General features: G+C 34.7%; 1 protein-coding gene across 3 annotated transcripts in view; it reads left to right on the top strand.

The window, feature by feature from the left end:
- Positions 1 to 23,955, top strand: part of LOC100723071 (zinc finger protein OZF-like) — a 41,912-nt gene that overhangs the window by 13,683 nt on the left and 4,274 nt on the right. For 2 of the 3 annotated variants that reach the window (XM_063254448.1, XM_013147230.3), the window contains exons 2-4: positions 1,027 to 1,082; positions 23,130 to 23,256; positions 23,461 to 23,521. In XM_063254448.1, the coding sequence (XP_063110518.1) occupies positions 23,157 to 23,256; positions 23,461 to 23,521 (161 nt within the window). In that variant the 5' untranslated portion in view covers positions 1,027 to 1,082; positions 23,130 to 23,156. The remainder of the gene's footprint in view (positions 1 to 1,026; positions 1,083 to 23,129; positions 23,257 to 23,460; positions 23,522 to 23,955) is intronic. The other variant, XM_003464991.5, reaches the window with a different exon arrangement.

A 23,955-nucleotide genomic window follows, 5' to 3' on the forward strand; every position in this document is an offset into this window, starting at 1 on the left:
ATGCTAGTGTTATTTTCATTGGGATTATATTAAATCTATATAACCATATGTAACATATGTGACAATATGTAAATCTATGTAACAACTCTTTGATCTCCTTTTTTAGAGTACTGTAATTTTCAGTGTATAGAAGTTTTACTTTGTTAGAATGCTTGGTAAATATCTCCCCCCCCCTTTTTTTAAACATACTATTGTAAAGTGTGTAGCTCCCCAGTTTCTCTTGCTGTGAGTTTGTTACCTAAGTATAGGAATGCTGTTGGTTTTTGAGTGTTGAATCTGTATCCAATTACACTACTGAATTTGGTTATTAAATCTAAAAGTCCTTTGGTGGAGTTTTTGAAGTCTTCTATATAGAGTATCATGTCATCCCCACATAATGATAATTTAACTTTTCCTTTGCTATTTTTATTCCTTTAATTTCTTTCTCTTTTGTACTGCTCTGGGTTATGTTTCCAGAACTGCCTTGAATAGGAATAGTGTAAGTGGACATCCATGTCTTATTCCTGAGTTTGGAGTGAAGAGTTTCAGTTTTTGGTTTTTTTTTTTTTTTTTTTTGTCTTTTTCCTTTTTATTGGTACCAGGGATCGAACTCACGACTGCCTGCTTGCAAGGCAGGTGCTTATGCCACTGAGCTAAATACCCAGCCCCAGAGTTTCAGTTTTTGACCATTCAGTGTGATATTGATTGTAGGTTTGTCATACTTGGCTTTTATCATGTTGAGATAAAGACTATCTATTCGAAATTTGTCATTTTTTAAAAAAAATTATGAATGGATATTGGACCTTAATAAATGACTTTTCTGCATCTACTAATAGTGATAATGTAGTTTTTACTTTGGTTCTGGTGGTGTGTTGTGTCACTTTTATTGATTTGTGTATATTGAACCATCTTTGTGTCCCTGGAATGAATCCTATTTGGTCATGGTGTGTATCTTGATGATTTCATACATTGTATTTGCTAGTATCAGTTTGAGGATTTTTGCATGTATGTTCATTAAGGAGACTGGCATGTTGTTTTCTTTTTCAGTTGGATTCTTCTCTGGTTTTGGAATCAAGGTAATACTTGCTTCCAGGAGTGATTTTGTAAGTATCGTGTTCCTTTCAGTTTCCTTAAAGAGTTTCAGCATTAGTGGCATTAATTCTTCTCTCAATTTCTTGTGAAATTCAACAGTGTATTGATCAAGACCTGGGCTTTTCTTTGTAAGTTTGGAGTGAATTTTGTTGATCAATATCAGGTTATTTAAAATTTTTATATTTTCTTGATTTCATTTTTTGGAATTTGAGTGCATCTAGGAATTTGTGCATTTTGTCTGTGTTTTATATCTTATTAGGATACAGTTTCTCAAAGTAGGTATTGATGATCTTCTGGACTTCTGTATGATCTATTGTGATTTTCCCTTTTGCTTTCCTAAATGCTTGCTTTGAGAGGGTTTTTTTCTTTTTGATGAAGCTGGCTGTTTTATCAATTTTATTTATTCTTTTAAAGAACTGACTCTTTAATTCATTGCTACTTTTTATTGTTTAGCTTATCTCATTTGCATTATTTTCTACTCTTACCTGTATAATTTTCTTCTTTGTACAAGCTTTGAGTTGGACTTTTTCTTTCTTTTCTAGAAGTTTGAAGTTCTACATTAGGTTGTTTGAGCTCATTCTGTTTTCCCAATGTGAGAGTTGATCACTATCATTTTCCCTTATAGGACTGCTTTTATTGATTGTATACCATAAGTCTTAGAACATTGTTTTGGCCTTATTGTTTAATTGCACATTCTGTTTAGTTTTGTCTTTAATTTATTCTTTGATTCATTGTCAGAATGTTGTTGTGTAAATACCTTGTGTTTCTGTAATTGTGATTTCTTTTACTGTTGATTTTCAGTTTTACCGTGCTGTGATCAAGTAATATACGTGGAATGATTTCAGTTCCTCAGCACATACGTAAGCATGCTTTATTGGTTAATATGTAGTCTGTTTTGGAAAACATCTTATGTGCAGCTGAGAAGAATGTTTATTTGATGTTTTGGGATGGAACACTAGACATCTATCAAGTCCCTTTGATTTTATTCTGATATTTCTTGTTGAATTTTTGTCTAGTTGATTTATTTGTGAGAGGGAAGTATTAAGGTCTCCCATGACAATATTGGTGCATTGAAAACTGATGGTCAACTTGAACATCAGCTTAACTGAATCAGCATGATGCTGAGTGGGGAGGACACACATGAGGATTGTTGCTAACAACATAAAAATAAGAACTGAAGAAGAAGAAGTAGGTGTGGTTGGTTCTCCTAGTGTTGTTTGTCCTCCTGGAGGAGCTTGTTCTGCTGGCTTTCCTGATATGATCTTGACTATACTCAACATCAGAGGAGCTCGGGATCTCCCTGTTGCTGAAGATGGCTTTGGTACTTGTGAGGGGAACTTTGGTCCTGACTTTGAGCATCACTTCCTGGCTCTGGAAGGGAAGGTGGTGTGCTATTCAATTTCCAGAAGCTTGTCAAGCTAGCTTCCTGATATGAACTTGGCTCTTCTCATAACTAGAGAAGCTTAGGACCTTGTTTTCGCTGAGGATGTCTGCAGTACTTTTCAGAGGAGCTCTGGTCCTGACTTTGAGCATCACTTCCTGGCTCCAGTGTAGCTCCCTCAATCTACTGGCACATATCCTTCATCCTATCTTCTGTCTTCCATTCTAGACATAGACATTCTATCTTCCATTGCGGACAGTTGGATCTTCCCAGCACACATACATGAAACAGACTGTATGAGACATTGTGTGCTCTAGGCCTCCGTGAAATTTGTGGTGGGCATTATCATGGGCTTTAGGACTTTAGCTAGACTCATGCAGGATATTGTCATGGGATCCAGACCTTCAGCTGGATTGTCTAGGTTTTTTTTTGTGTGTGTAGACAGATTTCCTGCATTTTCTTTGTATTTGACTCTCTTGGGGTCTATTATAAAACAATACTATGAATTATGTGTCCTACATTGAATTGTTTTCCTTGCAAACCCTGAGTATGACAATAGTGTTAGTGATTATTTACTTTTTCATGTCTGTTAATATGTTTTATGTAGTTTGGTACACCAGCATTTGGTTCATATATATATTTATGATTTTTATCTCAGTTTTCCCTTAACAAGTATATAATAACCTTTTTTGTCTCTTTTGATTAGTTTTGGCATAAGGTTTACATTGTCTGCAAATGGAATTGCCACCTGTGCCTTTTTCTGAGTTCCTATGGCATGGAGTAGTGTTTTCCATCCTTTGAGTTTTATTCTGTGAATTTAATTTTTGGTTAAATGTATTTCTTTAATATAGCATGTTGTTGGATCTTGTTTCTTGATCCATTCTGCTAAGCTGTTTCTTTTGATTGTTGAATTGAGACCTTTGAGATTGATGGTTGATCTTTTTCATGTTGTTTTCCTTTTGTTAGCTCCTTATTGTATCTCCTCTTGCTAGTTGCTTGCCATTTCTGGTGGTTTGTTTCTATTGGTGTTTCTGTGCTTGTGGTTTTATTTTTCTCTTTCTAATATATCCTTCAGAGCATTGTGCAGAGCTGGCTTGGTGCTCATAAATTTCTTCAGTTGTTCTTTGTTATAGAAGTATCTTATTTCTTCATTGATTTTGAAAAAATAGTTTTCTGGGACATATGAATCTGGGTTGAGGGTTGTTTTCATTTAAGACTTTAAATATCTCACTCCAAGCTCTCCTTTGAGGATTTGTGTTAAAATATCTGATGTCATTGGGATGCGTTTTCCTTTACAGGTGATTTGTTTTTCTTGTCATGCCTCTGATTGCAATCTCTTATAAATATAATATTGTATCCTTGCCTTCATTCATTATGTTGTGAATACTGTCAATAGAGTTTTTAATCTTCTGGATTTCCATTTGAATTTTAGTTGATTCCATTTGTTTTCTTTGTTGAACATTCATGGTTCTTATCTTTTGCTAAGCTTATCTACTTTTTTCTTTAATATCTGTCTGCTGTAATTAATCTTTTTCATTTGATTGTCATTTTGTTTTATACCTTAGAGTCATGGAAGTATTTTATTATACCTTTTTTTTTCTTTTTTCTTTTTTTTGTCTTTTTCTTTTTTTATTGGTACCAGGGGTCGAACTCACGACCACACACTTGCAAGGCAGGTGCTTATGCCGCTGAGCTAAATCCCCAGCCCCTAGATATTATTTTTATTCTAGTGTCTTCCATTTGTTTTCTCACTTTTGCTGCTGTCATTTTAGAAAGCTCTAATGGATGTCTTCTGATTTCCTCTGTTTCATTATGTTCTGGAATTTTCCTGGGTGGGCTGCACATTTGGGGTTGAGATTTACTTCTTGATCCTGTCATTTTCTATTTACTAAATTTATTTATTTAGAAAAAAAAGCAAAGCAGAAAAAAGGGTAGAAATAGTACAAAATTTCAAAAAAAAACTAGTAAGAAGTCACTAGTTGATAAATTACATATTGTTATCTTAGAAGTAGTTGCTCAAGTCACAAAATCAAAGCATAAAAAGTGGACAGTCAAACAATGATAGTACAAAGCATTCTGTTTGATGAACTAACAAAAACTTAGTAGTATGGTTGTCTATCTTGTACATTTAAACATACATATAGTTATATCCTTTAGAGTACTTTCTTTCCCTTTCATTATCACAGTATCTGTTATAACTTTGGATCTTATTACTCTTTCAATTTATTATTATTGTTATTTTATTTTTAATACTAGAGTTTTATTTTTATCAGTATTTCTTCTTTTTTTGGAAATCTGCAGTACGTATTATCTCAAATATTGTTATCCTCTAAATGCTTGCTCAGAATATCACCTTTAAACTCACAAACTCATCAAACAAAACCATTCCTCTAAAGCAGCTGGTTGCTTAGTAGTGAGGGAGGACATTAAAGGGGATAGAGTTGAAGCTCACTTGGAGAGCAAAGAGAAAATCTGACAAAGAAGAAGGAGATAGCCAGCAGAGCCTTCACCCTGAGTTGGGATTCCCTGCATGGGAGGTGGTATCTACACACTGGAGACTGAAGGATTCAATCCAAAGTCTGGAGTTCACCCTAGTGTCTTGTGCAAGCCCACAGCAGCAGGCTGATGGGTCTGTGACAGAAGGCTGAAGGCTCTATGATGAAAGGCTGAACAGTCTATGCCGGAAAGCTGAAGAGTTTACATTGGAAGCCAGGAGAAGATGTCCAAACCAAAGGTGAACACTAGAGCTTCTCCCAAGAATGGAATACATTTGTCCTTTCTCTTTCCCTTTTATACCTCTAGATGATGAGCTACCCTAGGGTGGGTCTACTTCTACATCCTTGGGTGTAGAGTTGCTAAACCCATTTAGTTAAGCTTTTAAATGTCTCAAGTTGACACAATCAGTCACTCACTACACTGGCCTCTCTAGTGGTAAACACAAAGCAAATGAACAAAGCTGTGTTAAAAATCAAATCAAAAATAATTGCTCCAGTAATACAAATATGATGACCACAATGAAAACCATGCTGAGTGACTTTAGAACAGATATGGGTTAAAAAAAATACAGAGAGGAGTTTAAAATGATGGAAGCCACAAATGCCAGAAACAGGAAAGAAATGGAGCCATACAATATTCAACTAGGTCATTTGAAAGTATTCACAGCAGAGTGAGCTTAGGTGAGGACAGAATCTCAGAAGAAATGGACTTGTACTTAGCATTCATGAAAAGAAAGATTTCTTTCTTTTTTTTTTTTTTTTTTTAATTTAAGAGGAAAAAGAGAAAAACACAAAACAAACCATAGCGGTGTAAGGGTACACGTAATACAGAACTACAAAAAAACAAAACAAAACAAAAAAAAAACAAAACAAACAAACAAAAAAAAAACATAACAGTAAGAAATCACCTGCTAGTAGATTACATATTATCATACTGAAAATAGTTCCTCAAATCACAGTATCAAAGAATACAAGGTGGACATTCAAACAGGGAGACTGCAAACAGCTGTGTTCAATGATCCAAAAACATTGATATAGTCAGCTATTTAACACCCCTAAACACACTTGCTGTTATATCCGTTAGAGCTCTTTTTCTTTTTTCTTTTTTCCCTCTCTTTACAACAAAATTTACACATCTTGGATTTTATTACTCCTTAGTGCTTATTACTTTTTTTTGGGGGGGGGGGGAAGAATACAGTCAAATATGGCAAAACAAAGCTGTCAGTCAATACCAAGGATAGACATAGCACATGGTGTAGAACAGAGTACAAGGTTATCAACAATGGTTATCAACGTTGTCCCTTGTTTCCTTAAAAAGAATTGTCTATCTCATTAGATATTATAAAGTTGGACAAAACAGTAGAGAACAAGACCAACAAAACTTAGGCATTGTAAACATTACAGGACTTCCAAAGAAGACAATAGTCAAACCAGAATGGGTATCTTAGTGAATCCCACCGTCTTCAAAGTAGTTGCCTATGTCTTCAAACTTGATACTACCATATAGAATGGAACAGAGTCTAATCAGTCAAAATAAGATCGTGGGAGCACTACAGGACTTCAAAACAAGTTAATAGGAAATCAAAAAGAGTTACTATTTATATATCCTAATTTTTTGAATTTTTTCGTTAATTAAGACAAACATAAGAAATGACTAAATAATTTTTTTAAAACAATAAGGGGGAGATTGAGATAAAACAGGACATAACAATATAACAATAGAGGTCACAGCATGACTGTTTCAACAACCTAGTACTTCACCACCATATAACCTGACTTAATAGTAGTTACCATAGTGTCTTTTTCCTTGAAATATTTGGATAAAACTTCATATACTCTAGCTTCAAATATTTTCATATCAAGAAGCCCAGAATAAAGCCTTTCTAATTAATGAGTGAAAACTTTATAAGGCTCCAAGGCCACGTAATGGGGAATCATGATTACCACATATTTTTATATATTTGAGTCATTACTTACATTAGGGAAACTATTCGGTATTCACACATGCGAGATTGATTTATTTCACTTATGAGTATGGTCTCAAGCTGCGCCCATTTATTGATAAATATCTCAATGTGATCCTTCTTTATAGCTGAATAATACTCCATTGTATAGAAATACCACAACTTTTTTATCCATTCCTCAGTTGATGGACACTTGGGTTGTTTCCAAGATCTGGCGATTACAAATTGTGCTGCTATAAACATAGGTGCACATATATCACTGTGGTATGATGCTTTCAGTTCTTCTGGGAATATGCCTAGAAGTGGAATAGCTGGAATAAATGGGATTTCCAGTCTCCAGACAGATCTCCACAAAGGCTGTACCAGTCTACACTCCCACCAGCAGTGCAGGAGAGTTCCTTTTTCCCCACAGCCTCTCCAGCATTTGTTGTCGGTTTTCTTGATCCTGGCCATTCTTTCAGGAGTGAGATGGTATCTCAGTGTGGTTTTAATTTGCATTTCTCTAATGACCAATGATGATGAGCATTTTTTCATGTATTTATTTGCCATTTGCATTTCTTCATCTGAGAATTGCGTATTCATCTCAGATGCCCATTTTTGGATTGGATCTTTGAATTTCGGAGGTCTGAGTTTCTTTATATGTTTTAGACAAGAGGCCCTTGTCTGAGAGAGAGTTCACTAAAATCTTTTCCCAGTTTGTGGGTTTTCTTTTCACTATGCTGGAGATTTCTTTTGACATGCAGAAACTTTTTAATAAGAAGTGGTCCCAGTTATTGATTCTGGGAAGTATTTCCCGTGCGGTTTGAGTCCTGTTCATGAATTCTTTACCTACTCCTATGTCTCCAAGGTTTCTACCTAATTTGTCTTCCAATAGATTTAGTGTTTCTGTTTTAATATTCAGATCTTTGACCCATTTAGATTTTAATTTAGTACATGGTGATAGACATGGGTCTAGCTTTAGTTTTTGGCAAATGGAGAGCCAGTTTTTCCAGCACCATTTATTAAAGAGACTGTCGTTCTTCCAGTGAACCTGCTTGGCTCCTTTATCAAAGATAAGGTGGTTGAGTGTGTTCGTAGTTGAGGTTGTATCTTCTAATCTATTCCACAGATCTTCGGCTCTGTTTTGATTCCAATACCATGTTGATTTTACTACTGTTGCTTTGTAGTATAACTTCAAGTCAGGGATTGTGATGCCTCCTGCTTTGTCTTTGCTGCTTAGAATTGCCTTTGCGATTCTAGGTCTCTTCTGGTTCCAGATGAAATTTAGGAGTGATTTCTCTAGATCTATAAGGTATGTTGATGGTATTTCTATTGGGATTGCATTGAATCTGTATAACAGTTTTGGGAGAATGGACATTTTCACAATGTTTGTTCTTCCTATCCATGAGCAAGGGATGTCTTTCCATTTTCTGAGATAATCTTCAATTTCCTTTTTCAGTGTATTATAATTTTCACTGTATAAGTCTTTCACTTCTTTCATAAGAGTAATTCCTAAATATTTCATTTTTTTGCTTGCTAATGTGAAGAGTCCAGTTTCTCTTATTTCCCTCTCTGTAATTTTGTTGTTCGTATATAGGAATGCTATTGATTTCTGAGTATTGATTTTGTATCCATCCACATTACTGAATTTATTTATTGTATCTAAGAATCTTTCAATGGAGTTTAGGGGGTCTTCTATGTAGAGTATCATATCATCTGCAAACAATGATAATTTAACTTCTTCTTTTCCTATCTTTACCCCTTTTATTTCTCTTTCTTGCCTAATTGCTCTGGCTAGTACTTCCAGTACTATATTAAATAGGAGTGGTGATAAAGGACATCCTTGTCTTGTGCCTGATTTTAAAGTAAAGGCTTTCAGTTTTTGGCCATTTAGTATGATGCTGGCTGTTGGTTTGTCATAAATGGCCTTTATTATATTGAGGTAAAGACCATCTATTCCAATTTTCTGTAAAGTTCTTATCATGAATAAGTGTTGGACCTTATCGAAGGCTTTTTCTGCATCTATAGAAATGATCATGTGATTCTTATTTTTGGCTTTATTGATATGGTGGATTACATTTATTGATTTGCGTATGTTGAACCATCCTTGCATTCCTGGGATGAATCCCACTTGGTCATGGTGTATAATCTTCTTGATGATTTGCTGGATCCTATTTGCCAATATTTTATTGAGGATTTTTGCATCTGTGTTCATTAGGGAGATCGGTCTATAGTTCTCTTTTATAGTTGGGTCTTTCTCAGGTTTTGGTACTAGAGTAATATTTGCTTCCAGGAATGACTTAGGAAGGATTGCTTCCCTTTCAATTTCATTGAATAGTTTGAGGAGTGTCGGCATTAGGTCTTCTTTATATTTCTTGTAGAATTCTGCAGTGAATCCATCTGGGCCTGGGCTCTTCTTGGTGGGTAAGGCCTTAATTACATTTTTAAGTTCATTAGCAGAGATTGGGTTATTCAACAGTTTTACATCCTCTTGATCTAGCTTTGGTACTTCATATGCTTCTAAGAATCTGTCTATTTCTTCTGTGTTATCAAACTTTTGAGAGTAGAGGTTTTCGAAATAGGTGTTGATGATGCTCTGTATTTCTATTGGGTCTGTAGTGATTTCTCCTTTTTCATTTCTTATTGCATGAATTTGAGTTTTTTCTTCCCTTTTTTAATAAGGTTGGCTAGGGGCTTATCGATTTTATTTATTCTTTCAAAGAACCAACTCTTTGATTCGTTGATTCTTTGGATTGTTTTCTTAGTCTCTATTACATTGATTTCTGCTCTGATTTTTATAATTTCCTCTCTTCTTTTGGCTTTGGGCTTGACTTGCTCTTCTTTTTCTAGCTGTTTGAGGTGTAGTATCAAGTTATTTATTTGTATTCGTTCTGTTTTCCTGATGTGGGAACTCAGTGCAATAAATTTTCCTCTCAGAACGGCTTTCATTGCATCCCACAGATTCCGGTAAGTTGTATCTGCATTTTCATTTTCAAAAAAGAAAGATTTCTTAAAAATAGGAAGGGACCATGAGAAATCAATCAAGGAGCTGCTAGATGATAGAAAGGAGGATAATACAAGATTGGACTGAATGAATAAGCAGGGGATGGCACAAATGGTATGAAAAACAACTTGTTTACAGATGTGATGGAAAAAAACTTCTCTTGCATGGAAAAAGAATTTGACATACAGATAAATGAGGCATATACTACTCCATTAGCCATGATAAAAAATAAAACAAAACTACAGTAAGGCATATTATGGTCAAGATTCCAGAAACTCAACACAAGAACAGAATACTAAAAGCCATTTGAAAGAAGAAATGTATCACCTATAAAAGAAGTCGCATTCAAATCACAAATGATTTCTCAGACAAATGCTCAGATAGAGTGAAGTATTTCAAAGCTTAAAAGAAAACAATCTCCAGTCCAGATTGATGTAATCTGCAAAACTATCTTTCAATATTGATGGAGAAATAAAATACTTCCACGACAAAGAAAATCTTAGGAATACATAAATACCAAACCAGCACTCCAAAATGTTCTGAAGGGCACTCTAGAAAGATGTATGAAAGACTATAACTCCATGAACCTCAATAGAAGGAATGTACCAGGCAAGGCAAATAATTCAAAAGTCAAGAGAAAAATGCTTGCCAACAACAGGAAAATAACATAACAATGATAAATTAATGCACTATCAGATACAGTCATCACTGTTAATAGTCTTAATTCACCAGTCAAAGAATCAGACTGGCAAAATGGATCAAGAAGCAAGATCCAACAATGTGCTGCACACAAGAAACACATTTACTTCAAAGAAATTCATAGACTAAAAATGAAAGGATGGAAACCATATTTTTTACAAGAAATCAGAAAAAGTCACATAGTTATTCATTTGGCAGACACAGTGGATTTCAAGCCACAACTCATTAAGTGAGACAAAGAGTCACTATGTTCTTGTAAAGGGAACAATTCAAGAGGAAGAAATAACAAGCATAAATATACAACAGATACCAATGCTTCCAACTATATAAGACAAATATTAACTTACATAAAAATCAAGTAAGCATTAATACAGTTCTCTTGGGGGATCACAGTACTCCACTGGCATAAACAGGAAGATCAACTCCATAAATAGTCAACAATGAAAGATTAGAAAAGAAGCAAACTATTGAACAGACTTAGACGTTTAGAGAGTATTCCAAACCACAACATCAGAATAAACATTCTTCATAGCTGCACATGGGACATTCTCCAAAATGGTTCACATACTAGCACACAGAACATGCTTAAGTAAATGCAAAACAATTATCCAATGCATATTAAAAGACCAGAGTGCTATAAAATTGGAACTCAATGGCAAAAGAAACCATGAAGAATTTTATAAATACATGGAAATTAAATAACACCCTCTTGAAGAAAAAAATGTCACAGATGAAATTAAAGAAGACCCTGGATAGTTTCTCCAATTAAATGATAATGGCATTACAACATACTATAACTTTTTTTTTTAAAGATTTCTTTTTTTTTTTTTTTCATTTTTGTTGGTACCGGGGATCGAACTCACGACCACCTGCTTGCAAGGCAGGTGCTTATGCCGCTGAGCTAAATCCCCAGCCCACAACATACTATAACTTATGTGACACAATGAAAGCTGTCCAATGGGATCTTCTTTCAAACTGGGAAACTCAGCTGGCAATTGGGGTGAGTCCTGCATGCCATCCCAAGCCCTGGGAGACTGTAAGATCATTGCTCCCAGAGCTCATGGGCCCGTTTAGATCCCAGCCACACTAGGCTATGCTCGGCAAGTTTCAGGCCTGCCCAGACTATGCCCAGTGACCTTCTTTCAAACAAGGAAACTGAGCTAGCAGCTGGCGTGAGTCCTGCGTGCCATCCTGAGCCCTGGGAGACTTTAATATCATTGCTCCTAGGGCTAAAGGACCTGCCCAGGTCCTAGCCACAGTAGACTAGCCTTGGGAGGTTTTGCGGACTGACTACAGTATGCCCAGCAACCTTCTTCAATCAGGGTAGTTGAGAGCAGGTGAGTGAGTTCAGGGCATTCGTCTTTGCCTGGAGAGAGCTTTAGCCCACCACCCACATTGGTTAGGTGCCTGCCCAGCTACCTGGAACACAGAAGGTGGCACGGGAGGTTCTGAGGGTCACGCTCAGCAACCTCCATTCATTCCTTGGAGCCGAGGGCAGAGGAGATGGTTTCCAACACACCCAGGAGAAGCCTTGGAACCACACTTAAAACACAGAAATATAGGAAAATGAAAAAATGAAAGACCAAAATGCAATCTCAAATCTCCAGTCCATCCCAAGAAAGCCTAGGAGCCATGTACATAGAAGAAAATATATGCCAAACACCTGAAATACCTATGATAATAGCAACTGAAATAAAGAAGCAGCTCTGGGGAGCTATAAAGGAATTCAAACCAGAAATAATCTCCCAGGTAAAAGAAGAAATGATAAAAGTAATGAAAGAAATGCTGAACACATCTGAAGAAGGCACATTTATAAAATTAGAGGAACAATGCAAAAAGATAGACTCCATGGATAAACAATATAAGAAATAAACAATACATGAAGCCGATTCAAACAGATGTACAAGAAATAAAAAATTCCACCTCAACAAAACTGAAGGTAGAATTTCAGATCTCAAAGACAAGATTGCAGCTAGTGAACAGGAAAGGAAAGATCTTTTAAAAAAACAAAGAATCAGGAAATTAACAATTCAATAGTCACCAGATGATGCAAAGAAAAACAACATAAGATTGATAGGGATAAATGAAAAAGAAGGGGACAACACAAGTGATACCAAGAGGCTATTTACAGAAGTAATAGCTGAAAATTTCCCAAACATGAGAATGGAAACTGACATTAGGATTCGTGAAGCTTATAGAACTCCAAATAGCCATAACCAAAATAAAAAACTACACCCAGACATATAATAATCACCATCCCAGAAATCCAGCATAAGAATAGGATACTAAAAGCTGTCAGAGAGAAAAGACAGATCACCTATAAAGGAAAGCCTATCAGAATAACAGCAAATTTCTCAACACAAACAGTGAAGTCAAGAAGAGCATGGAGTGAAGTATTTCAGATCCAAAGGAAAAAGATTTTCTACCTAGACTGATGTACCCTGAAAAACTGTCCTTCAAAATTGATGGAGAAATAAGATACTTCCATGACAAAGAACAGCTAAACAACTTCATGAACACCAAGCCAACTCTGCAAAGAATACTGAAAGACAGTCTAGATACACATAGGAAAAAACCATTAAGCAAGGTACACAATTAAACAGCATGGAAAGATAAGCAACAGCAGAAAGATAACATGTCAACAATAAACCAATATATAACAGTTATAACCATTAATGTAAATGTTCTCAGTTCACCAGCTAAAGGAAACCAGCTGGCAGAATGTATCAAGAAATAACATCTAACCATATGCTGTCTGCAAGAAACCCATCTAACCCAAAAGGAAACTCACAGACTGAAAGTCAAAGGATGGAAACAATACATCATGCAACAGGAACCGGGAAAAAAAAAAAAAAAAAAAAAAAGAGCAGGGATAGCTATTCTGTTTGCAGATAATGTAAACTTCAAACCAAGAATGATCCTAAGAGATAAAGAAGGTCGCTACATTCTGGTTAGGGAAAAACTTCAAGAGGAAGAGATAACTATCTTAAATATATATGCACCAAATTCTAGAGCACCCAGTTATATAAAACAAGTATTAATAGAAATAAAAATCAAATAAGCAATAACAGAATTATAACAGGAGACCTTAACACACCATTGACACCAAGAGACAGATCAACCAGACAAACTCAGCAAAGAAATAACAGAACTGAATCACATCTGTGAACAAAAGGACTTGATAGACATATACAGAATGTTCCATCCAACCACATCAGAATATACATTCTTCTCAGCAGCACATGGGACATTCTCTAAAATAGACCATATACTAGCACACAGAACATATTTAAATAAATGCAAAGGAATTGAAATTATCCCAGGCATGTTATCAGATTATAGTGCCATGAAATTAGAAATTAATGATAAACGAAACTGCAAAACCCCCACAGACACATGGAAATTGAATAATACACTCTTGAGCAATCTGTAGGTCACAGGGGAAATTAAAGAAGAAATTAAACAATACCTACAAGCAAATGAAAATACAAATACAACTTACCAGATTTGTGGGATGCAATGAAAGCAGTCCTCAGAGGAAAATTTATTCCACTGAGTTCCCACATCAGGAAAACAGAATGAACACAAATAAATAACCTGATGCTACACCCGAAACAGCTAGAAAAAAGAAGAACTAGTCAAGCCCAAAGCCAAAAGAAGGGAGGAAATTATAAAAATCAGAGCAGAAATTAATGCATTAGAAACTAAGAAAACAATCCAAAAAGCAATGAATCAAAGAGATGATTCTTTGAAAGAGTAAATAAAATTCATAAGCCCCTAACCAACCTTATTTAAAAAAAAAAAGGAAACAAAAAGCTTAAATTCATTCAATAAGGAATGAAAAAGGCAAAATCACTATAGACTCTGTGGAAATACAGAAGATCATCAACACCTATTTCAAAAACCTCTACTCTCATAGGTTCGATAACACAGAAGAAATGGACAGATTCTTAGAAACACATGAAGTACCAAAGCTGGGTCAAGAAGATGTAAAACTGCTGAATAACCCAATTTGTATTAATGAAGTTGAAAATGTAATTAAGTCCTTACCTACAAAGAAGAGCCCAGGCCCAGACGGATTCACTTTGGAATTCTACAAGAAATACAAAGAAGAATTAATGTCAACACTCCTTAAACTTTTTAATGAAATCGAAAGGGAATCAATTGTTTCTAAGTCATTCCTGGAGGCAAATATTACTCTAGTACCAAAACCTGAGAAAGACCCAACTAAACAAGAGAACTACAGGCCAATCTTCCTTATGAACACAGATGCAAAAATCCTCAATAAAATATTGGCAAGCAGGATGCAGCAAATCATCAAGAAGATTATACACCATGGGACTAGGGATTTAGCTCAGCGGCATAAGCGCCTGCCTTGTAAGCAGGCAGTTGTGAGTTCGATCCCTGGTACTGATAAAAATGAAAAAGAACAAACAAACAAAAAAAGAATATATTATACACCATGACCAAGTGGGATTCATTCCAGGCATGCAGGGATGGTTCAACATATATAAATCAATAAATTTAATCCACCATATCAAATAAAGCCAAAAGTAACAATCACATGATCATTTCTATAGATGCAGAAAAAGCTTTGGATAAGGTCCAGCACTCATTCATGATAAGAACCTTGCAGAAAATTGGGATAAATGGTCTTTACCTCAATATGATAGAGACCATCTATGACAAACCAACCGCCAGCATCATATTAAATGGCCAAACACTGAAAGCCTTTACCTTAAAATCAGGCACAAGACAAGGATGTCCCTTATCACTGCTCCTATGCAACATAGTACTGAAAATACTAGCCAGAGCAATAAGACAAGAGAGAGAAATACAAGGGGTAAAGATAGGAAAAGAGGAAGTTAAATTATTTGTGGATGACATGATACTCTACATAGAACACCCCCAAAACTCCATTGAAATACTCCTAAATATAATAAATAAATTCAGCAATGTAGCTGGATACAAAATCAATACTCAAAAATCAATAGCATTTCTATACATTAACAACCAAATCACTGAGAAAGAAATCAGAGAAGCCACACCCTTCACACTAGCATCCAAAAAATTGAAATACTTAGGTATTAATCTCACAAAAGAAGTAAAAGATCTATACAGGGAAAATTATAATACCATGAAAAAGAAATCAAAGAGGATCTCAGCAAATGGAAAGACATTCCTTGTTCATGGATAGGAAGAGTAAGTATTGTGAAAACAGCCATTCTCCCAAAACTGTTACACAGATTCAATGTAATCCCATTGAAAATGCCATCAACATACCTCATAGATCTAGAGAAATCACTCCTAAAATTCATCTGGAACCAGAAGAAACCTAGAATAGCAAAGGCAATTCTAAGCAGCAAAGGCAAGGCAGGAGCCATCACAATCCCTGAGTTGAAGTTATACTACAAAGCAACTATAATAAAATCAATGTGGTACTGGAATAAAAACAGATTTGACGATAAATGAAATAGATTAGAAGACACAACCACAACTACTAACACACTCAACCACCTTATCTTTGATAAAAGGGCCAAACATGTTCATGAGAAGAACAACAGTCTCCTTAATAAGTGGTGCTGGAAAATTGGCTCTCCACATTCTGAAAACTAAAACTAGACGCATGCCTATCACCATATACTAAACTAAAATCTAAATGGATCAAAGATCTGAATAGTAAACAGAAACACTAAATCTGATTCGATAACAATCTTGAAGACATAGGGGTAGGTAGAGAATTCATGAACAGGACTCAAACCGCACAGTATATACTTCCCAGAATCAATAACTAGATTATGTCATATTAAAAAAATTCTGCATGTCAAAAGAAATCTCTCACATAGTGGAAAGAAAACCCACAAACTGGGAAAAAATCTTTCTCTTGTCCCTCAGACAAAGGACTTGTTTCTAAAACATATAAAGAATTAAGAAAAATCAGAGCCCTGAAGTTCAAAGACCCAATTTAAAAATGAGCATCTGAGATGAGTACACAGTTCTCAGATGAAGAAATACAAATAGCAAATAAATAGATGAAAAAATGTTCATTGTCACTGGTCATTAGAGAAATGCAAATTTAAACTACACTGAGATTCCATTCCAGAAAGAATGGCTAGGATCAAGAAAACTACCAACAATAAATGCTGGAGATGCTCTGGGGAAAAAAGTAACACTCCTGCACTGTTGGTGGGAGTGTAGACTGGTGCAACCACTGTGGAGATCAGTCTGAAGACTCCTCAAAAAGCTGGGATTGGAAGTCCCATTTGACTCAGCTATTCCACTTCTAGGCATAGTTCCAGAAGAACTGAAAACATTATACTACGGTGATATATGTGCACTCATGTTTATAGCAGCACAATTGTAATAGCCAGATCTTGGAAACAACCTAAGTGTCCATCAGCTGAGGAATGGATAAAAAAGTTGTGGTATTTTTATACAGTGGAGTACTACTCAGCTATAAAGGATGATCACATTGAGATATTTCTAAATAAATGGATGGAACTTGAGACCGTACTCATAAGTGAAGTAAATCAAATTCACATGTGTAAATACCATTTAGTCTCCCTAGTGTAATTACATTCCATATAGTCTCCCTAGTGTAATTACATTGCTTTGAAGCTTTATCATGTTTGCATTCATTAGTTGGAATTGTTATATCGTGGTTTGTTTGATTTTATTATCTGTGATAGTATGAACAGCTATTTTGAAGAAAACAAGACATTAGAATAACCAGTGCTTATTTAATATCATCTTACTCTGAAGTCCTATTATGGTTTTGTTCTTCTGTTTCCTTTGGTTCTATCATGTTATATCTTATTGGATATTATTATGTGTGATAGTATAAACAAATTTTCTATGGAAAATGAGATAATACAGTAGCCATTGTTTGTTCTCTGTTATTTGGTTCTGAAAACCCTGTAATACTTTTATTTTCTTGAATCGTTTTGTATTTTTGTTATGTTTGATACTATCATATATAATGTTATGCTCAACTATTTCAAAGACAGAGACATTATGGTAGTTACTGTTAATTATGGGTTGTCTTGGGGTAAATCGCTGTGTTGCTTGCATTGTTGTGATCTGAACTGCTTTGTTATGTTCTCTTTTGTCTTAATCTCTTTAAAATAAAAGAAAGAGAAAGCTGTCCAATGAAGAAATTGATAGCTATGAAGATCCATAGCAAGAAAATACAGGAAGGTCAAATAAACAACTAAATATTGAACCTTAAAGTTGTCAGTAAATATGCTCAGGCCAACCTCAAATGTCACAGAAGTGAGGAAAGTATAAGGATCAGAGATGAAATTAATTCAAAGAATAATAAGGAAAACAATTGCAAGAATCGGTGGCTCTGAGTTCGGGGTTTTATTTTGAAGATTAAATAAAGTTGAGAAGCCTTTAGCCAATCCAAAAAAAAAAAAAAAAAAAAAAAACAAAAGGAAAGAAAAGCCTTAAATCCACACAATTAATAGTGAAAAATGGAATATCATAATGGATGCACAGATATTCATCAGGACATCATCTTTCCAAGAACTTGTTTTCTTTCTTTCTTTCTTTCTTTCTTTTTTTTTTTTTTTTGGTCTTTTTCGTTTTTATCGGTACCAGGGATCGAACTCATGACTGCCTGCTTGCAAGGCAGGCGCTTAGGCCACTGAGCTAAATCCCCAGCCCCAAGAACTTGTTTTCTAGTAAGATGAAAAACACAGAAGAAATGGATAGATTCTTAGATATATATGTACTACCAAAGGTGAATCAAGATATAAAAATCCTAAATAAGCCAAAGAAATCAAAGATAATTAAGCCGGTGTTGTGGACAAATCTATTGAAAATAACAAGAGAAAACATAGTAACTATGGAAGATCATCTATATTGTGGTCTTATATGTCTTATCCATTGCATGTTTTTCTAGGAATTTGTTTTGCTGTCTTGCTATGACTTGGTTTTCCCTATAATACAGAGAGGATAGATATATATGTAGAAATTCACACATGAGTTTTTTTTTTTAAATTATTTACGGGAACAGATTATATAATGCAAGATGTAATGAACAGATACTCAAGAAGAGACGCTAAGAAACCCGAGGCTAATTTTGTAGCATTATGATATAAATTCTAGCAATACTATTGTTCGCTGATTAAAATGACATTGGTCTGGTCTCTTGAGTTCAATTTCAGCATATGTAGAGATGGGGACAGCTATCACGAAGAGAATGAGAGATGCGATGGTAGTTATTATTGTCTTCCCTAATGTTAGATCTTGAAGACCTAAAAAGCCTTCATCATCCTGTAATGAGTTGATTAGTTCTATAATATGCAATAAGTATATAAAGTGGGTGAAGATGGGGACAACTTTTTGTAAGAAACTAGAGACAGTTAGATAGACAGTGAAGATCTCCAGTGGACTTGCTTTGAAATCTGTATTTCTTTAAATTGTTTTTTTTAACTGTTTTGTTCTGTTTTGATATGTTTAATCTTACCCTCTTTGAGATGTAAAACAAATGTGTAGGATTGATAAACATATTACTGAGTTTTTGTTCGATCATTGAGCAGAACTGTTTGTAGTGTCACTTTTTGAATGTCATTCTAAATACTTTAATTCTAGAACCTGAACAGCTATTTCTAAGATGACAATATGTAACTTATCAACCAGCAATTTCTTACCGTTTGATTTTCTGTAATTTTGTATTGTTTGTACCTTTTTAAAAATCTCCATGTATTTTTTGTTTCCTTTTCTTTAAATTAAAAAAAAAGAAATCAAAGATATAATTAAAAATCTATCAATAAAGAAAATCTCAGGTCCTGATGGATTCACTGCGAATTCTACAAGAAATGTAGAGAACTATAATAGTAGTACTCAAACTCTGTATTGTAATTGAAACAAAAGCAGCACTCCCAAACGCATTCCTGGAAACAAGCCTTTCCCAAATATCAAAACAAGAGAAGGTTCCAAGTAAAAAGTAGAACTATCACCCAATCTGCCTAATGAACATAGATGCAAAAGTCCTCTTTAAGATGGTTGCAAACAGTATGCAGCAACTCATCAAGAAGATTACACATCATGATCATGTTGGTTTTATCCCAGGGATGCAGGGATGTTTCAATGTACATAAATCAGGGAGTATAATATACCATATTAACAAAGCCAAGGGCAAAATCTGTATGATCCTCTTACTAGATTCAGAAAAATATTTTAACAAAGATTAACACCCATTCATCATAAAAACACTTCATAAAGTTGGAGTAAATGTCTTTATCTCAATCTGATAAATGCCATGTATAACAAACCAACAGGCAGCATTATACTAAATGGACAAAAACTGAAAGCTTTCACTCTAAAATTGGGAACAAGACAAGGATATCCACTGTCACTACTCATCTTCAATATTTTTCAGGAAACTTTAGCCAGAGCAATTACACAAGAGAAAGAAAATTAAAAGAAAAAAAATAATTAAATTGTCATTGCTCCATGATGACAAGATACTCTACACAGAAGACGTTAAAACTACACCAAAAGACGTATAGATTTCATATATTCAGTATTGTAGGTGGATACAAAGTAAGCACTAAGAAATTAATAGTCTTCCTGTGGGAGAATGACAAATTAATTGAGTGAAATTATGAAAAAGCACAAAAAGATTAGAAAAAATCAAATGTTGAGGGATTAAAAATGGCATAAAAGACCTCAACATTGCAAACTGCTGTATTCTTAAAAAAAACAACAATGAAGAGGTTATCAGGAAATGGAAGGATATGCCTTGCTCTTGCATAAGAAGAACCAATGAGGTAAAATTGGCCATACTTCCAAAACTGTTATTCCGATTTAATGCAATTCGTATGAAAATTCCCACAGCATATTTCACAGAATTAGAGAAAACATTCCTAAATTGTATTTGCAATTAAAAGCGACCTAGAATAGCAAAGACAGTTCTGGACAACCAAGGCAAGCCAAGGTGCATCACATTCTCAGACTTGAAATTATACTACAAAACTGTGATAAAAATCATGATTCTTTCACGGGGGAGGGATAAGGGGGAGAGAGAGAGAGAGAGAGAGAGAGAGAGAGAGAGAGAGGAGAGAGAAGGAGAGAGACTTGAGAATGGAACAAATTTTAAAAAGTGAGACTCCAGATGTACTTAGCCACAACATTATATGCCTTGAACACCAGTCTTCCCTTTGAAGCGGTGCATTAGGATTCTGCTCTGAATTTGTCAACATTTTGATCATTTTTAGTGGTGTGTTGATTTTGGGCACTATTTTTTATTGTCATTGTAGAATTAGTGCTCAGCAAACAATATATACAAGTTCAAAAAAATTTTGGGAAAAGTCAAAAGTCCTACTTCTGCTGATGTTGGTGAATATTTGCCTCTGCTCCATATTGAGACTATAAAGAACAGAGCAATTTCTCCCTGTGATGTGAAAAATTGCCATTTTTAACTTTCCTGATTCTCATTTTTCCCTGCCTCACTATCCATGATTGAGCCACTCTGGGCTACAGAAGCCCTGAGAATTGTATATAATCTTAGGAATATATTTAACCTTCTGCGTGTGCGTTCCCTTGTGAATGGCAGTAAAGCAGACTTCTTACCTAACTATTCTCCCTTTCGCTTCTTTTTGAGGAAGTTTTGTTTAAAATACAAGTTACCTCAGGGACTTAAAAATTGCTTTTCAAGATTTCTCCCTTTGATTGTGATTTTATAAATTTAAAACCAAGTGTACAATTGAAAACATCTGAGAAGGTAAAGAGATATTTAGATGCCTTATTTGTTTTGCATTTATCATAAATATGTGGGTTATTTTTAAAAGGAAGAATGCTTTATTTTGGCTCATGGTTTCTTTTTTTTTTTTAACACCAAGTACATTTATGAGAAAAGAAAAAAGTTATGAAATAGTCTCATATCTTTCCTTAAGAAATTAAAAATGAAAGACAGAATAAAACCAAAATTGAATAGAAGAAAATAATAAAGATCAGAAAACACAATCTGTTATCAAACTGCCAACATCATTTTTCTTAAAGATTAACATTTTTTATGCTTGCATTTCTGTAAAAATGGAAAAGACTCAGAATAGTCTAAATAACTTTGATAAAGGAACAAAATTAGAGCTCTAACCCTCTGTAGTCTCACGACTTATCACAAAGTTAAACCAGTCATGACAAACAGCATTGATATCAAGATACACAAACCACCAAAGTACCAATATAAAGTTCTAAAATAGATACCCACATAACAGACAAATGACTTCTGGCAAAGATACAAAAGCAATTAAGTGGAGAAAGGATTGTATCCTCAATAAATATAGTGGAACTACTGGATATCCACATGCAAAACACCCAAACCTTATGGCACATTATCATAAGTGTGCTTACAGATCTATTGAATAAAGATAGAGATGAGAAAATCATCTGTGATTGTCTCCTCTACATTTCCCTGATTTCATATAACTATCCCTGTGGTGGTTGTAGGATGGAAATTTGGAAACTTGTTGGCCTTTTAACAGTCTCATCAATTAAATGTTATCGGTTTTCCTCTCTTTGAAGTTTTGAAAGAGTTAATAGGTGACATTAATTAATATATCATTATTAGGATAATGAAAAGATTATGTGAGGTTTCTGTTGGATAACCTAATAAATATCACATTGTAAGGATATTCGTATTTCAACTTCTTCATGCCTCTATTCCACTGCCTGTGGGCTTGTTATTTCAAGATAGGTTTTGTTTTTTATTATCTTTCATACAATTAAAACTATTACTGTGATTTTTTTTTCTGTAAGTGATATTTTAAGTAAAATGTTTTATAGAAAAAGTACTGGTCTGATAAGCTTGAGACATACCTGGCTAAGTAGATGCATATTGATGTCATACTCCTAAGTGAAATAAATTGGATATACATGTAAATATCTCATGGTTTCTGTGGGGTGAAAACCAGAACTCTAAATGGGGACCAAAATAACCAACCTTATTTAATGTGCAATTAACTTTTTTATCAAATCTAATTCATATTTTAAAATGCTACCTAACTACAATCAGAGGCAGAATGACTTAATTCTAGGAATAGTCAGATTTGAAGAGATATAATCTGTGGTCTATCAGAACCATTCATTAGGTATTTATCTGCTCCTATGTTTTGTGGATGGTGATTTGCTGGTTCCATCCCTGAGCTCTGTTTAGAATCAGTACAGAAATACAGTATCTGTGACCATTTCAGACAATCAGTGCTACAATTTGGCTATTTCTGTAGCAGTGAATTAGAATCTAGTATCAGAGGCTGGGGATTTAGCTCAGCGGCATAAGCACCTGCCTTGCAAGCAAGGCAGTCATGAGTTCGATCCCTGGTACTGATAAAAAAAGAAAAAAGACAAAAAAAAATTAAATCTGGTATCAGAATTGTTATGTAAATATATGTCCATTCACATAGGTTTGGTGACCAAGACATGCCGTTGATTGAAGGAATCAAACTCGATTCAGCTTTTCCAAGAGCAGTTCAGATATCATAGATGGGAGCCTCATTCTTCTTTTAAGAAATACATTTGTGATTATTTAGGAGCCCTTGACCTTGGAGGATGTATCTATGAACTTCACCATGGAAGAGTGGGCTTTGCTGAATCCATCCCAGAAGAAGCTCTACAGAGATGTGATGTGGGAAACATTTATGAATATGACTGCTATAGGTAAGAATGACATCATTTTCTCATTTGTGAAGTGAGAGAACATTGGTTCTTACTCATTACTAGTGATTCATTAAATAGAACATGAAAAAATTTTGAAGAATATCTCAGGCCTGTTAACATGATAATACCATGAATTTAATTGCTATCTGCCAATTTTTATATAATGATGTAGTGACTTTTTGTATTTCTATGACTGTATTTCAGGGAGGACCTGGGAAAACCAGCAAGTTGAACAAGAATACAAATGTTTGCCAAGAAATCTAAGGTAATTTGCATTCATAAGGAAAAGGAATATTCCCTAAGAGTTGTTGAATAAGCACAAATATTACAACCTAGGAAAGTAGACAAATGATGTTGTGTTCACATTTATTTAATGTCATAAAAATTCTCCTGGTATGCTACATATGCTTTTATAAAATCTGACACTGAATACAGAAATACTTTAATATAACAGACTAACTTTGTAGGGACACTATGCAACAAGAGACATTATACATCAGTATAAAAAACTTTCATGATTAACATCATGAAAATGTATCAATTGCCTTTAGGTATTATGCATAGGCATGTATGAAAAGGATAAATTTTGGACATTGACTGAAACTCATCTTCAAGTTACATGTTTGGGTGTATATCTGAATATGAGACATTACATTATCTAAAAAATTGCTGCCCTGGGAGCAATATTCAAAAGGCAAA

This window comes from Cavia porcellus, unplaced genomic scaffold (genome assembly GCF_034190915.1).
Source record: "Cavia porcellus strain 051 isolate PalLab524CR breed Dunkin Hartley unplaced genomic scaffold, mCavPor4.1 scaffold_8, whole genome shotgun sequence".
NCBI classification, from domain to species: domain Eukaryota; kingdom Metazoa; phylum Chordata; class Mammalia; order Rodentia; family Caviidae; genus Cavia; species Cavia porcellus.